The 13,725-nt window shown below is 33.3% G+C and overlaps 2 protein-coding genes across 2 annotated transcripts; both read right to left on the reverse strand.

Annotated features, from left to right (window-relative positions):
• Positions 1-633: 633 nt before the first annotated feature.
• On the reverse strand, positions 634-2,298 carry LOC110425831 (HMG-Y-related protein B-like). Its single transcript, XM_021440881.1, has 2 exons — positions 2,010-2,298; positions 634-1,377 (listed from the first exon to the last, which is right to left on the reverse strand). The coding sequence occupies exons 1-2, from the start codon at positions 2,058-2,060 to the stop codon at positions 877-879; spliced, it is 552 nt and encodes a 183-aa protein (XP_021296556.1). The 5' UTR covers positions 2,061-2,298; the 3' UTR covers positions 634-876.
• A 6,141-nt stretch (positions 2,299-8,439) lies between these two features.
• LOC110425870 (caldesmon-like protein (Protein of unknown function, DUF593)) lies at positions 8,440-12,436 on the reverse strand. The gene is made up of 4 exons (XM_021440942.2): positions 11,010-12,436; positions 10,684-10,887; positions 9,143-10,582; positions 8,440-9,020 (listed from the first exon to the last, which is right to left on the reverse strand). Exons 1-3 carry the CDS (start codon positions 12,259-12,261, stop codon positions 9,177-9,179), a joined length of 2,862 nt encoding a protein of 953 aa, XP_021296617.1. The 5' UTR covers positions 12,262-12,436; the 3' UTR covers positions 8,440-9,020; positions 9,143-9,176.
• Between the last annotated feature and the right edge of the window lie 1,289 nt (positions 12,437-13,725).

The raw sequence follows: 13,725 nt of genomic DNA on the forward strand, positions 1-13,725 counted from the left end.
AGGGAAGAACCCGTACAAGGTTTCCAAAGCCATTGGATATTAGAGCAAACATGGTCAACATCGTCATCAAACAACAATCATCTCAAACTTGTCTGATCGCCTTTTCCAAATCTTCAACCTCAGCAAACTCTGTCACATCTCACATCAATCACAGTTTTACTGAAGACCAAGAATAAGACTAACCCCCCCAACCTTCCATGTTGAATAACTCGAATTAGCACTAACCAAATAGCATCCCGAAACCAATATCAAGTAACACAACCGCCCAATTAACATCAGTAATAACTAAAATTCACTCTCCACCTATCCAAAACCAGTGTTAGCCTGTTAGGATATTTCAAACAATAAAAAGCAAGGGATTACTATTCACTTTGCAGTGATTAAACTTCTGCAATTGTCAAACTCAAATTCCAGCATTTCGTCCCGTTTGAAACTTGTTGCTTGTCAAATAATTTCAGACAGTATTCTTAACTTCAAAACAGCTAGAGATGATTCCAAACATAGTAACAGTTTTGGTGAATAGTAAACCATATATTAGGCCAGAAAACATCTGGCGGAGTAGCACCACTTTCCGATATTCAAGCACACTAACAGCACAAACATACTCAACAGGATTTGTAAAACACATCAAAGAAAATAACAAAAATCATCATTAGCATTAGTCATCCTCTACAAAAAACTTAAAACTAAAAATAAAGATAAAAATTTCAAAGCCTCAACAACTACTACATCGATAAATTCTACAAGAACACTTACATACACACAATTATCAAACTAACAAGCACCATGCAACTTCTACAGACGAAACAAAGTAAACAGTAAGCAACACTACAAGTTAAATGAAAAATTAAAAAAAAAAAAACCATTAAAATGCTCTTAATGTTCAACACTCACTTCAGTCAATGCCGAAGCCTTCACCTTAGGAGGACGCCCCCTAGGCCTTACCGCGGCCACCATTGTAGTTGTGGAACTCCCACCTATTCCGCCTGCGGGCCGCGCCATCTTCCTTGGCCTTCCACGTGGTTTCCCAGTCCCAGAAGCCACCTTAGGCTTGGGGGACTTAGGGGGAGCATTGGGGTCCTTAGGAGGGCGGCCTCTGGGCCTTGCAGGGCTTAAAACCACGCCCGGCGGCAACGGATCCTTGGGTTTCGGAGGCCTCCCACGGCCACGCCTTGGTGGGGCACTGGGGTCTGCTTTCATGTAATTGTTTTTCCAAAAAATGAGCTCCCCAGTTTCTTTCATTCTATTAAGATGGTGAGAAAGGAGGGTGGTATGACCAGCAGGCAAATCGCCATACTGCGATTCAATGTATTTGGATATTGAAGTCTTGTTTGAGCCATTCTTGTCGTTCAATGCTTCAATGGCATTAACAATCATCTGCATGATAAAATATAGATGAATTATTTAGATTTCAAGCAATTTTAAGCTACAAAGCTCAAATTTTATGCTTAAAAACGGGAAAAATGGAAAATTTAAGAGAATTAAGATAAGATAAAGTAACGTCAAATTGCAAAAGACAAAAAAAATTCCTTATTTTGGTGTTTCACAGAAACATTGAAAGTTTAAAAAGAGAAATTCGACGGAAAAATAAATTTTCCTGGCAATTCCGGGAAAAAAAACCCCATCTCCTTTTTCAGAAAAAATAAAAAACTACAACATAAAAATCAGAATAAAATCAGTAACAGATGAAGAAATTTAGGCAAAGAAACTCAATTGAAGATGAAAAAAAAAAAAGAAATTTTTAAAATGACAGTTTTAAACCAAAAAAAAAATTATTGTAATCTTAAATCAGTAAAAAAACGAACAAACAAAAATTAAAATTAGATCAAAATCCAACAAATTTGTGGCTTAATGAAAATGGGTTTCGTTTTAATTCCATAAAAAAAAAAGTAAAAGTTTCTCCAAAAACAAAAAAAAAATCCTATACTACAATATAAAATTAACGATCAATTTTGTTCATGGTTAAAAGTAAAAAAAACAAAAAATATTGTGAGAGACAGTAGATGTACCTGTGGGTAAGAAGGAAGTGAAGGAGGCTTATTGACCTCTTCAGTAGCCATTAATTTTGCACACACACACACACACCAAGAGAAAAAATAAAACAAGAAAGAGAAAACTTCCAATGAAAGAAGATAAAATTTAAAAAGAAGAAAAGATAATTTCTTCGAGAAAGTTCAACTTCAAAGTGAGTTCCCACAAACACCTCTCTCCCTTCCTCTTTGGTTTTCAAATTTTTTCCATAGACAAACCAAAAACCCAAAGCCAAAACACCTTTAGCTACTGTTTGATGATCAGTTGGAAAAATAATAATAATAATATTAAAAATCTTTTCATTTTTGGATGAAATGGGCGGCTAAGATTTATTCAGTGGATGATGATCAGACGGTTTAGAGAGGTGATTCTTGCGGATTGATGACCTGGCGGAATTAAACTTGGGGGGAAATGACTGGATTATCCATTGTCTCTGGAGTAGTCCCCCATTTTCCAAGTTGTCTAATATTTTAATTATCTTTGGAGCAAAGAAAACATGTGGTCCCTCTTTTCAAAGAATCTATGAAATAAAAATTTTTTAAATATGCCTTTGTAATGTTTTAATGTCCGGTCTTTTTTTTAATAATTTTTACTTTTTGTATTTTAAATCTTTGAAACATTGATGTATCAAGTTTTTTTATTTTTTTATCATATTTAATTAAAATTTTTATTTTTATTTTAAAATAATAAATTTTATAATTAATGATTAATTAATCATTGTTAGTTAACATCAATAATTAATAAAAATAACAAAATATGTTAATTTGTTATAATAGAAAGTGAGATTACCACGAGTCCATATCATCATATTATGTTATCATCTATTTTAACAAGTCAATATGTCATATTTATTATCATGTATCATAAAATAATAGGTGTTAAATCAATTATTAGTGATAAAATGTATTTAATTTAAAATAAAAGTAAAAATTTAATTAAATAAATAACAAAATAATAATTTATTTAAATTTTCAGTAATAATTCGAGAGGTTTTGTGTTTTGATATTAGGTCTTAAAAAAAGTGTTGATAACTTTGTGATATAGTATGTACTAATTTTTATTTATTTATTATATTTGTAAGTACATTTGAATTTTTTTTATAGATGTGCGTTTCAATTTTTTCCACTTATAAATTAGTGTGTGAAAAGAAAAAAGGAAAGTTTGTTAGCCTGTTAGTAACATCAAGTTGATAACTAACAATAGGCTAATTCATTGTCCGTTTCAAAATAAATTATTTTGAACTCGAATTTTATGAAAGATATATTTTAAACAATTTATTTGGTTTTTGGGTTTTTAAAATTAAAAAGAAATCAATTTGAGCCTTCAAAATCTTTTATAAGAATCTAATGTGTGTACATAGTAATTAGCATGTACTTACTTATGTTACTAGTAGTTAGAACTCCTAAGAAAACATATAGTATTTATAATAAGAATGCATAATTTCCATGTATTGTCCTCAAAGGTTTGGTTGGGATAAAGAAGGGCTAGAACCCAATTTGAATAAAGAAATACATGCAATTATTATTGAGTCAAAAATATTATTATTTACAAAAATGTATAATTTTTTTATTAAAATAGGAAAAGAATTCGAGTTTAACTTTTTAAATAAAAAAGTATATGCAATTATTATTGAAATGTCTAAATTTTTATTTTGGTTTACTATAAGTTTAATTAATGAGATATCCATGAATCTTACCGACCATATTTTATCCCATTCCCTAAGTTAAAACAAGTGGGACAAAATTTAGGTGCGACAGTTTGGATTACTAAAGCACACTTTATATTGGTTGTGTTTTTTTGGCTTACTCTTCTTGCTTTGGATTTCTTGATTGGTTGCAAAATTGGTGCGTTTGCATGGTTTTCTTCCTTGTTGTGATTTTCTTGGTTAATTAATTGATCTTGCTTAGGCGTTTTTGCTATATTAGGATTTAAATTAGGTCTATAGTCTAAATCTTCTCTATGTTTCCCCTAGCCTTTTATCAACGTTCATTGCATGCTCGATAAGTCCAATTCTTTTCTTTTGATTTATAGCCTCCCACTTGGCTATACTCTCTATATACTAATGGGGTTGAATTATGTTATTTTATTTTATTTTTTTGAAAATGAAATTCATTGATTACCTTGTTTGATGTGGTTGACCTAATACACTTATTAGTATTACTTCTCTTTTCTCTTTCTCATGTTTGGATTCTAGATTGAGTTGTAATAGAATTGAACATGAAGAGTTTACTCTTAATTATACAAAATGACCTAGGTTACGTGTATACAACTCAATCCCACTCAAATGAATTAATATTAAAATTAAGGTCAATGACCCAAAATTGAATAACTAGAAATTTAAGTAACTCAAATTCAAATCAATTCAAAGTTTAAGACTCAAAATCTAAGTAACTCAAATTCAAATCAATTTCAAGTCCAAAATCAACCCCGCACGTGATGTTAACCTAAACCAAGGGCAAAATTAGACTATTTTCAAAAGGGGGTCAAACAGAAAGCGATTTAAACCATTAAAAAGAATTTTATATATAATTCAATTATCTCTCATTTAAAATATTAAATAAAATTTAAAAAACACATATAAAAAAAATACACATTAACAATAATGATAATGTCATTTATATATGTGACTGGATGAAACTATAAATAGAATCTCTCTCAATCTTTGTGCACAAGAGTGAAAGAGAAAATAAATTTTCAAACTCAAATGAATTACATTTTTACTTTGTGTGTTATAACTCTTTTCTTATTTTCTATTTATCTCTTAAAATTATTAATTAACATAATTAAGTTATTGGATTGAACTATTGAGATATAATATGTTATGATAAATTATTATGTTGGATTGTTAAGATATAATATGTTATGATAATCTTAGAATTTATATTAAAACTTAGTAGGTTTGGATTAGAAGACTCACTTTTTATTTTTTTAAAAAAAAAATTGATAGGCTTAACATATTAATTTAGAATTTATTTGTTAGACTTAACTAATAATATGCTAACCATAATGACTCTAATTTTTTCAAACAATTTTAATAATAAAACTAACTATTAAAATTTTTTTTGAGAGCCATTAAAAATATTATATAATAAATAAAATTGTATTGAGAAATACAATTATTTCATTTTATCAATTTGTATGTATATTCTTAGTGCTTAAAGTTTGCAATATATATGTTAGAATGCATTGGTTATTTTAAATAAAAAATGATGTATTGATAAAATTCTAAACAACAGTACAATACTATAAATTATATTTGAAAATTATATAATAATTTATTTATTTTTAAAAAATTAAAATCATAAAAAATAATATTCATGTAACAGGAAAAAAGAAAAATATAACCCGTAAAAAATAAAATCTACATATGACATAATAATAAAAATATATAATTGATGGTTTGTAAAAATATGTGAATGAAAATCTATAGAGATTTAAAATATATGAGTAAATAGAATAAATATAAATAAATAAATAAAAATAATAATTTTATAAATTGAAAAAAATTTAAAAAAACTTTAAAATTGAGTCAAGTATATGAAATTATTTTATTATTCTTTATTTATATTATTTATTAACTAAAAACTTATTGAAGGGGCCATGGAGAAAATTTATATAAAATTTTTTTAAAATTTTGGAGGGGCCATCCTATGAGGATAACCTAAACATCACCTTCACGTTAAGCTAACCATCATTTTAATTCTTTTCTCATTTTGAATTTAAAATTGTCGGACTTTATGGGATAATAATATTTTATCTTGATAAATTAAAGATAATAATTATATGATATTTTAAAGTTCTCATACAACCTAATAGAAGGGGTTCTATAAACGACTTGAGGTCTTTCATCAAATATATACTTACAGTTAGCTAGAAAAATAAATTTGAAAACCAAATTCTTATTGAACTTGTAAAAAATTGGTACAAGTTTGATTATTCTATAAATTTTTTTAGTCCGTATATTTTTCCTACATAAATATAGGAAACACAGAGTATATTATTATAAATAATGATCTAATCTTGTGTCAATCTAATTTAATTTTAAAGTACAAAACTTAAATACATATCTTAAAATTCAAATATTAACTTAAAACAATTTAGATGTGTGAGATTGCATTGTACACTATTATTATTGATAATGTTCAATTATCTCCACCATTTTTAAAATAATTCAAAATTTTTTTGTAAATCAATTGTATAAATGAAAATGTTTTATGAATTAACCTTCGCTTAGTATATACATGTGGAAGTTATTGAAATTGCATGATAAACTATTCCTTGAAACAATTATTTTATTTGATTGACCGAACGGATCTAAGATTTTTTTATGAAAAGTGACTAAAGAGTAATCAAACAAGGTCATGAAGTAGATTAATGATTCAATTCGAAACAAAAAAATTAATTACTTTTGAAATAAAATAAAATTACAATATAAAATTTTGTTAATAACTTAAATATAAGTTTTCAATTCACTATTATAAATAGATAGAAGAAAAATTAACATTAGGTTTCACACTAAGAATCGTAATAGACATAAAGTAAAAAGAAAAATTAACATTAGATATTTATATTAGGTATTGTAAGTTGTGCTTAATGTGTTTTCATGCTTTCAAATTTATTGATGATTTAATATAGTTAAAAAAATTAAAAAAAAAAAGACCAAAAAAGAAAGAGAAGGTAAAAAAGAGAAAAAAAGGAAGTAAAAAGAAGAAAAATTAGTATACTTATAAAGGAAAAAGGAAAAAAAAAGAGAAAAAAAAGGACTTATAAAAGAAAAGAAAAAAGAAAGACAACAAAAAAAAAAGGAAAAGAAAAATAGTTTCAAAATTTGGGCAAACCTGTGAAGGTTAACTTAAGTTTCTTACCGCTACCACAAATTTGATTTACCAGCATTCTAATTGGTGGAATAGGCTATCGTTCCTCCTACCTGTGATGCCGATTGAAGGCTTGGTGCATTCCCCACACCCAACAGGCCAACACAGCAAGCACTTGAAGAATTTACTGCTGTTACGCCTTTATTCTCGGACTTGCGGCTGACGATCCTGTGTCACCAATTGTGGCTACAAGAGCCAAACTGCTGCTACTCTGATCTGAACCAATAGCGCGTCTCCCTCCTCGGCTTCGACTCCGATCAGATGATTGGCGATTCCAATTTTCTAGGTAACCGATAATTTCAAAACATTGCTCTCTTGTATGCCTTAACTTTCTGCAATGAGTGCAACGCACTGGTTCTGTTTTCTCCTCAAGATGCCGATTCTGGCTTCTTTTGTTGCTTGCAACAGCATGCCTTGATGTCATTGCTTGATCTCCGGTTACCTGACCTGCCAGAAACGCAGCGCCTTTAACAGTTGGGACTCGGGCTGCAGCGACTTGTTTTTGCTTTTCCTCCTGCGCTGCTATGGAATATGTTTTTCCCAAACTAGGCAAAGGAATTCCTATCATATCAAGATATGTACATATCAATTGAGAAGATAAAGAAGAGGATTAAGGGGATAAGGGAAAGGATAAAGGATTGCAGTTGTTATCTCCATTAGCTTATGAAGAACATTTTGGGCTACGTTCGGAAAAGCAGAGATTTCCAATCACCTGAAAGGCATAAGCATTATTCTATTGTTTTGAGTGTCCTAATTGGATGATGTAATCACCTGAAACAGTAAGCTATATATGATGTGGATGTCTAACACAAAATCATAAGAAAAAAAAAGGTATCGTCTGCGCTTTAAGATGCGTTTTATATTACCCTCTGATTCCTGCAGAGTATACACTGACGAAAACAAAAGATGATGGGAGATAAGGAGTGAAGAGGAAGAAACATAGCTGTCCTGAAAAGTGGAAGCAGTTTCCAAGATGACCTAACCTTCACCTTTTGTTTTTTGACCACTCCATCCTTCACCTCTTCTATTTCACTTTTCTCTTTCTGGCTGGTTGCATATAAAAATACGACCAGGGTTTTAGGGCTGAAAACATTTTGTTTCAAGGAAAGTCTGTCTGCTGATTAGATGACACCGAGTTCACTGCTTGTTGCAGGACGATGTAAGGTCAGAACAGATGGGATTTAGGGGATCAAATTTATTCGACAACGTTAAACAGTTGATTAATATAATATTTTCTAAAACAATGAATTGAAATATTATATATATATATATATATTTATATTTCACAATCTTCAGTCTTGAAGTTCTATTCGTTGTTTGTGCAGTTAAGAGTCAGACACAGCTTGCTGATAAGGCAGCTTTATTTGGCAGAGGAAATTTCCTCGGACGCTGTAACCAAGAATAATCTCTGTTGGATTTGCAAGTAACTGCATATGTAATTCCTGCTATTTAGAATGAGATTGCCTTAACATGATATTTTAACCGAGGGGGGACCGAAAGAAGAACATCAGTGACAACTCCTCGTACAACTATACAAGTTAACAGCCCATGGATCAAGTTTGTATTCCAAAAACTCATAATATATATAACATTACTTGATGCAAACAGTAGGAGAAAAGAAAAAAAAAAAGAAGGATAAAGCCTCCTTCTCTATCCTTTCAATTCCTTCCTCCAAACCTTATGGAGGAAAGAGTAAAGGAGAAAACTAAGATATTACGGATGAAAAGAAAAAGGAAAACAAGTTACTAGGTTCTCAACTGACTTACCCTACATGACCAAACCAGGTAGACAGTACGCTCTCCTTCCTCTTCCACCTTTCCTTGTAATAAGGCAGTTGAGGAGGAGATCCTGCAAAATTTGGGGCTTTTCATCATTCTTGTAAGCCCAAAAGAAAACTCAAGCAGTGAGGGGTAGACTTAAGTTTTTAAGTCTGCCTGCCACTCACCAATTCAAGAAAGCCAGATAAGGAATCTCCCCATCCATGTGGAGATATTCCCATCTTTGCAGGGAAAAAATTGGAGTCCAGGAGCTTCTAGTCCGATAAGCTCAACGCGAAATGGGGTGTTCGACCACTTGAATCTGCAGAGTACTCCTGCCGACTCTTGGAAATGCATTCTGCACTTATCAAACAAGTTAATCTTATATCAATATTTGGAGTAATTGGTGTGACAGGAAAGTCCTAATGTCTAGTTTCAATGAAGAAAATTCAACATATGTGAAAAGAAATATAGAATTACCAGGTGATTCCATATGTATATGGCAAGCCTAAAATCACCGTTGTGGGTCATCGCTCATATTTCTTGTTCGGAGTTCCAGAGCCCTCAGATCTCGGAGATGTTGTAAGATTTCTTGGAAAAGATCCATCCCTTTGTCTCCTTTCCTTATGGAGCCCATGCTATTCTTTAGAAACTCCTTGTCTTCTTCAAGAGCTTGTAGCCTCTCATAAACGTGATCCACCTCTTCTACAATTTCAAATTTCTTACTATCCAAGCCAAAATTTGAACCTGGATACTTCTGCATTTCAACTGGTTCACATTCTCCTTGTTTTTGGCACATCAATACTTCTTCTGTTTCATTATCTGTTGCATCCAGGAAAGGAAGGAGACTCTTTGCCATGGAAGCAATTGTTTGGCCCTCTGGATAACTTGTATCTTTTGAAAATCCACTTGAAACCCCATTGCCTTCTTTACTGCTCAGAATATTTTTCTCATCGAACCCATTAAGGGAATGCTGAATTGATTTCAAGTCTTCCATGAATTGATCATCCCCCATAGTCAGTAACTTATCTTCCAATGCCTTAAGCTGATCTAGGATGGACAGTCTCTCTTCCTCAAATTCTGTCAATGATTCATCAAGGGCACTCATATGGTTTATACAATCTAGTGCCATTTCCTCCAAATTAAGAGCTGCATCAGCAGGAGTATTCTCACCACTGCTTTCTTGATGACCACAGAAGCTGCTATCTTCATCCTTTGCTTCACGATTAAGGTCAATTGATAGATCGTCACTATCCTCCACATAGCTGCAAGCAGCAGAAGATTTCCTACTTTGCACACTTCCATCTTTGCTTCTCCTCATTATTCTCATCTTTTCTTTAGCCTCATAGTCCAAAACCTTCTTGCGATAAACTTCTAACCCTTTCTCCAGTTCTTCCTTCTCCTTCTCTCTTTTGATCATAAGCTCATTTAAAAGTTGCAGGGCTTCCTGGTCATATTCAGATTGTTCTTCCATCATCCTCTGGTATTGCAATGCTTCCATCTGCATTGCTGCCTTCTCTTCTTGAAGCCGGGTTATCATAGCCATTGTTTGATTAGCAGCAATTGCAGAGGCACTCCTCTCTTCCTCAAGTTCTGCATATAAAGCACTTAATGCCTTTCTTTCAGCTTTTAGGGATGTTTTCAGCCTCTCAATGGTTTGAATTGGATCACCACTTTCTATCTCACTTACTACACTCCCATCTAAAGACTCCTCGTGAACCGATTCCCTTTTTTCAAAGAGTAGCAATTTCTTATGCAAGTAATGCATACCTTCAAGTGAAGTTGGAGTGTCAGGAAATTTTTCCTCCTCTGCTTCATTAGGATCCAAATGCATGGATAAAGCAGTGTTTATCCCTTCTTGGTTCTCGTCACTTGAAATCATTGTATTCTCCATTGTGCTCTTCTCCTCCTGATTTGCACCTGGCAAAACCAAAATGGCTTCAGAAGCTACATAATGTAATATTCAACCATTCATAATATTGAGTGCTTGACCAAAGTAGTGAAGATAAGTATAGGCTTACCAACATTATTAGTGCTGTCTGATTCAGGAGCATTAACCTCTTTAGCTTCATTGTTATTCGTGGAAGAACTATCTTCCTGAAAGCATTGCAAAGAAGGAACTGATTCTTCAATTTGAGGCAGATCAGACTCTTGAGTGCTTAACAATGTCTCAGGTTTTGGTTGCTCAACCAACAGATTAAGATCAGTCTTCTCTTGGTGCTGAGCTGCTCATATTCAAAACATTTAACATTGAGAGTGATATGGAGTATGGTAAGTACTAAGTAATAAAATATGGTTAAACAAATAAACTATAACATAATTTTCATTGTGTTACAGTTTTCCATACCTGGAGGATTATCCGGCTCTTTGCTGGATGATGCGTCTGTCTTGTTGCCATCAATAGCTCCATGCAGGGTAACAACCTGTTTAAATGCCTCATCAACCAAATCTTCTTTTCCTTTATCAACATCTATAATGGATGGATTCTCAATGTCACCATCACCAAGCTCGGGGCTTTCAACTTTTCTTGGACAGGTATCCTCTGCACCCTCATTAATAGCATGTAATGCTGTCTGGTCAATCGGAGAATCGCCAGTTTCATTTTCATTAATTTCCTTCCCCAGATCTTGCTTTTCCGAAGAGTGGTTTGCAGATGTTGATAAATCAATTAACTCAACAGAAAATAAGCGGTCAGAAACACATTTCTGAGGATGCAGATTGATGAACTCTAGCAGATCATCTTCTGCAAAATAAGGTTCAACAATATTGCCATGTGAAGATTTATGAATTTCACTTGGAGCACTGAAATGCTGCAACTTTAATTCAGACCCTGAACACTCCTCTTCAGGTGCTTCTCCGAACCCAAAACTTTCAACATCAGAAAGCATCTGATGTTCAACTGTAGCTTCTTCACTGTTTTCGTTGTAATCTTCCTCGGTGTTCAGTTTGATCTCAATCATATCCTCACCTTCGTGATTTTCTGGGCTATCAGGTTTGCTTGGCTCTTTGTACTGGTCACTTTCACTGTCATCAGCTTCTATTGCTTCTATGATCAAACTTCCTTTCTGTGCATAATCCAAAGCACCCCAAGTAGGCTTGAGCAAGAAATAAGGAAGATGAAGTTTGCTGCCAAAGCTCCCCTTGCAGCAAGAACAAGAAAGAACAATTTCACCATTATCAAGTTTGTGATCAGTACTGACCCATGAAATGAAAGCAATCCTCGTCATTCCAATTGATTTATTATCACTAGGAGTTGGCCGAGCAGCCAAGCATTCCTCGCACATAAGGTGTGATTCTGCTAGTTTTCCATGACGTAGGCAGTAACTCAATTTGGAAATCTCAGTGGCATGTTTGCCACAAACAAGATCCCTATAAGAGTTTGCGTCGTTGCCAGGCTCTAAGACATGATCAACTCTAGTGCACCAGGGACAAGGTGGTTTAAGGCCAAAATAGTTGGCAAACTTTGTGATCAAGTAAGTGAACAAGGAGTTGAGTAGAAGGAGAATGATAAGGGTCCATTCAAGTAGTGCATAGACTAGGATGACAGTGATTTTGCTGGTGTTTTTATGCAAAAACGTTGCAAACTTGTTGGCAGCCATGGATGTTGCTATTGTCTTCTTGCTATTTACAGGGACAGGGAAAATCAGATGGGAACAATGAAATGTTTGGCGAAGATATGATTCTCCTTTTTTGTTTGACAAAACAACAGAAACAAAGCTGTAGCAAGAGAAGCAGAGAGGTTTCTTAGATAATCAGTTTTTTACTTTTCTTTTACAGTACATATTTAACATTTTGTATTGAGCCTGTTGATTCAATAATACGCCATCTGCCACGTAAGGAGCTGACATGTCCTTTAGTGAGACCAAGACATCCTAAAATCTCTTTGATATTGATATGGATCATGCATCTTTATCCAATCCAAGGAATGGGAAGCATCCAGACATTTCCATATCCCTAAATAAATACAACACGACAGAATATACTCGGGAAAAGGTGAATAGCTCCGCTCTATGTTCCTCAATTACTAACAAGCAACGTAACCACACTCCCTAGTAGTTTCGTGACGAAACTAGTTGGACAATTCCGTGTGTAAGTAAGATCTAAACAGTTGAAAGGATTTACCATGTGAATGAACCAAAATGGAGTTTGGGGTCCACTTCCATTGATTTGGGCTGCATCACGCGCAAAGCATGGCTCCACCATCATCCCATGTGAATATGGTGGTCAGCCATTTTGCTGTATAATTAGTGGTGACCCACATGCAAATGCACTGTTCCTATTAGCCAGACAGACGCTCTCCAGGATTACTGAGTTTTACAAGTAAGTGTGATTAATTCACATCAAAAACATATATTATATATATATATATATATATATTTATATATATACACATAGAAAGAAGATCATCCTTGAAAAAGAGTAGGGACATAAGAAATGTTTGGCATTGGTTGGATTGTTCAATAAGATATAAATAAAGATTTTAATTTTTAAAAGATGATAAACAAATGTTGTAAAGCTGATAGCATTGTGATCAGTTATATTTGTAAAGAAACTTGGGATTCTATGTTTATGATTAAAGTGAAAGGGGAAGGGAATGATGATGGAACATTAGGTGCCAAACAGTGGCAGACATTATGGAAAGGCTAAGAGGAAAGAAAAAGTTGACAGAGAAAAAGAGGAGGGAATGGAACAAATTAGGGGGGACTTGGATGGGGACTTGGATGGGGACTTGAGAACCTTTTTACAAGCAAAGCTGTAGTAAATGTCGTAAGGTCATTGTCCCTCTCTTTCTTTTTCTTGCTGGCTTCAGCTTTCCTTGATATGTTTTCTTTGAAAAGTTCATTCCTGGATTTGAGAATCATTATGCCTTTGTTAATTGATGGATTTAAGGGAAAGCTTACCAAACCAACGCCTCAATTAAGAGACAGATAGATTAGGAAAAAAAGGAAAAGCTGACCAGATTCAATGCCCAAAGTAGTTGCTTGTCAAAGAAAGTTTACTGAACAGGTATGGGGGTTGTATGGTGGGGGGAGGGCGGGGCGCGGTGTGGCCATGATATGTTA

This window comes from Theobroma umbraticum, unplaced genomic scaffold (assembly GCF_002168275.2).
Source record: "Theobroma umbraticum cultivar Fairchild unplaced genomic scaffold, ASM216827v3 scaffold_12.1, whole genome shotgun sequence".
In the NCBI taxonomy this organism is placed as follows: Eukaryota; Viridiplantae; Streptophyta; class Magnoliopsida; order Malvales; family Malvaceae; genus Theobroma; species Theobroma umbraticum.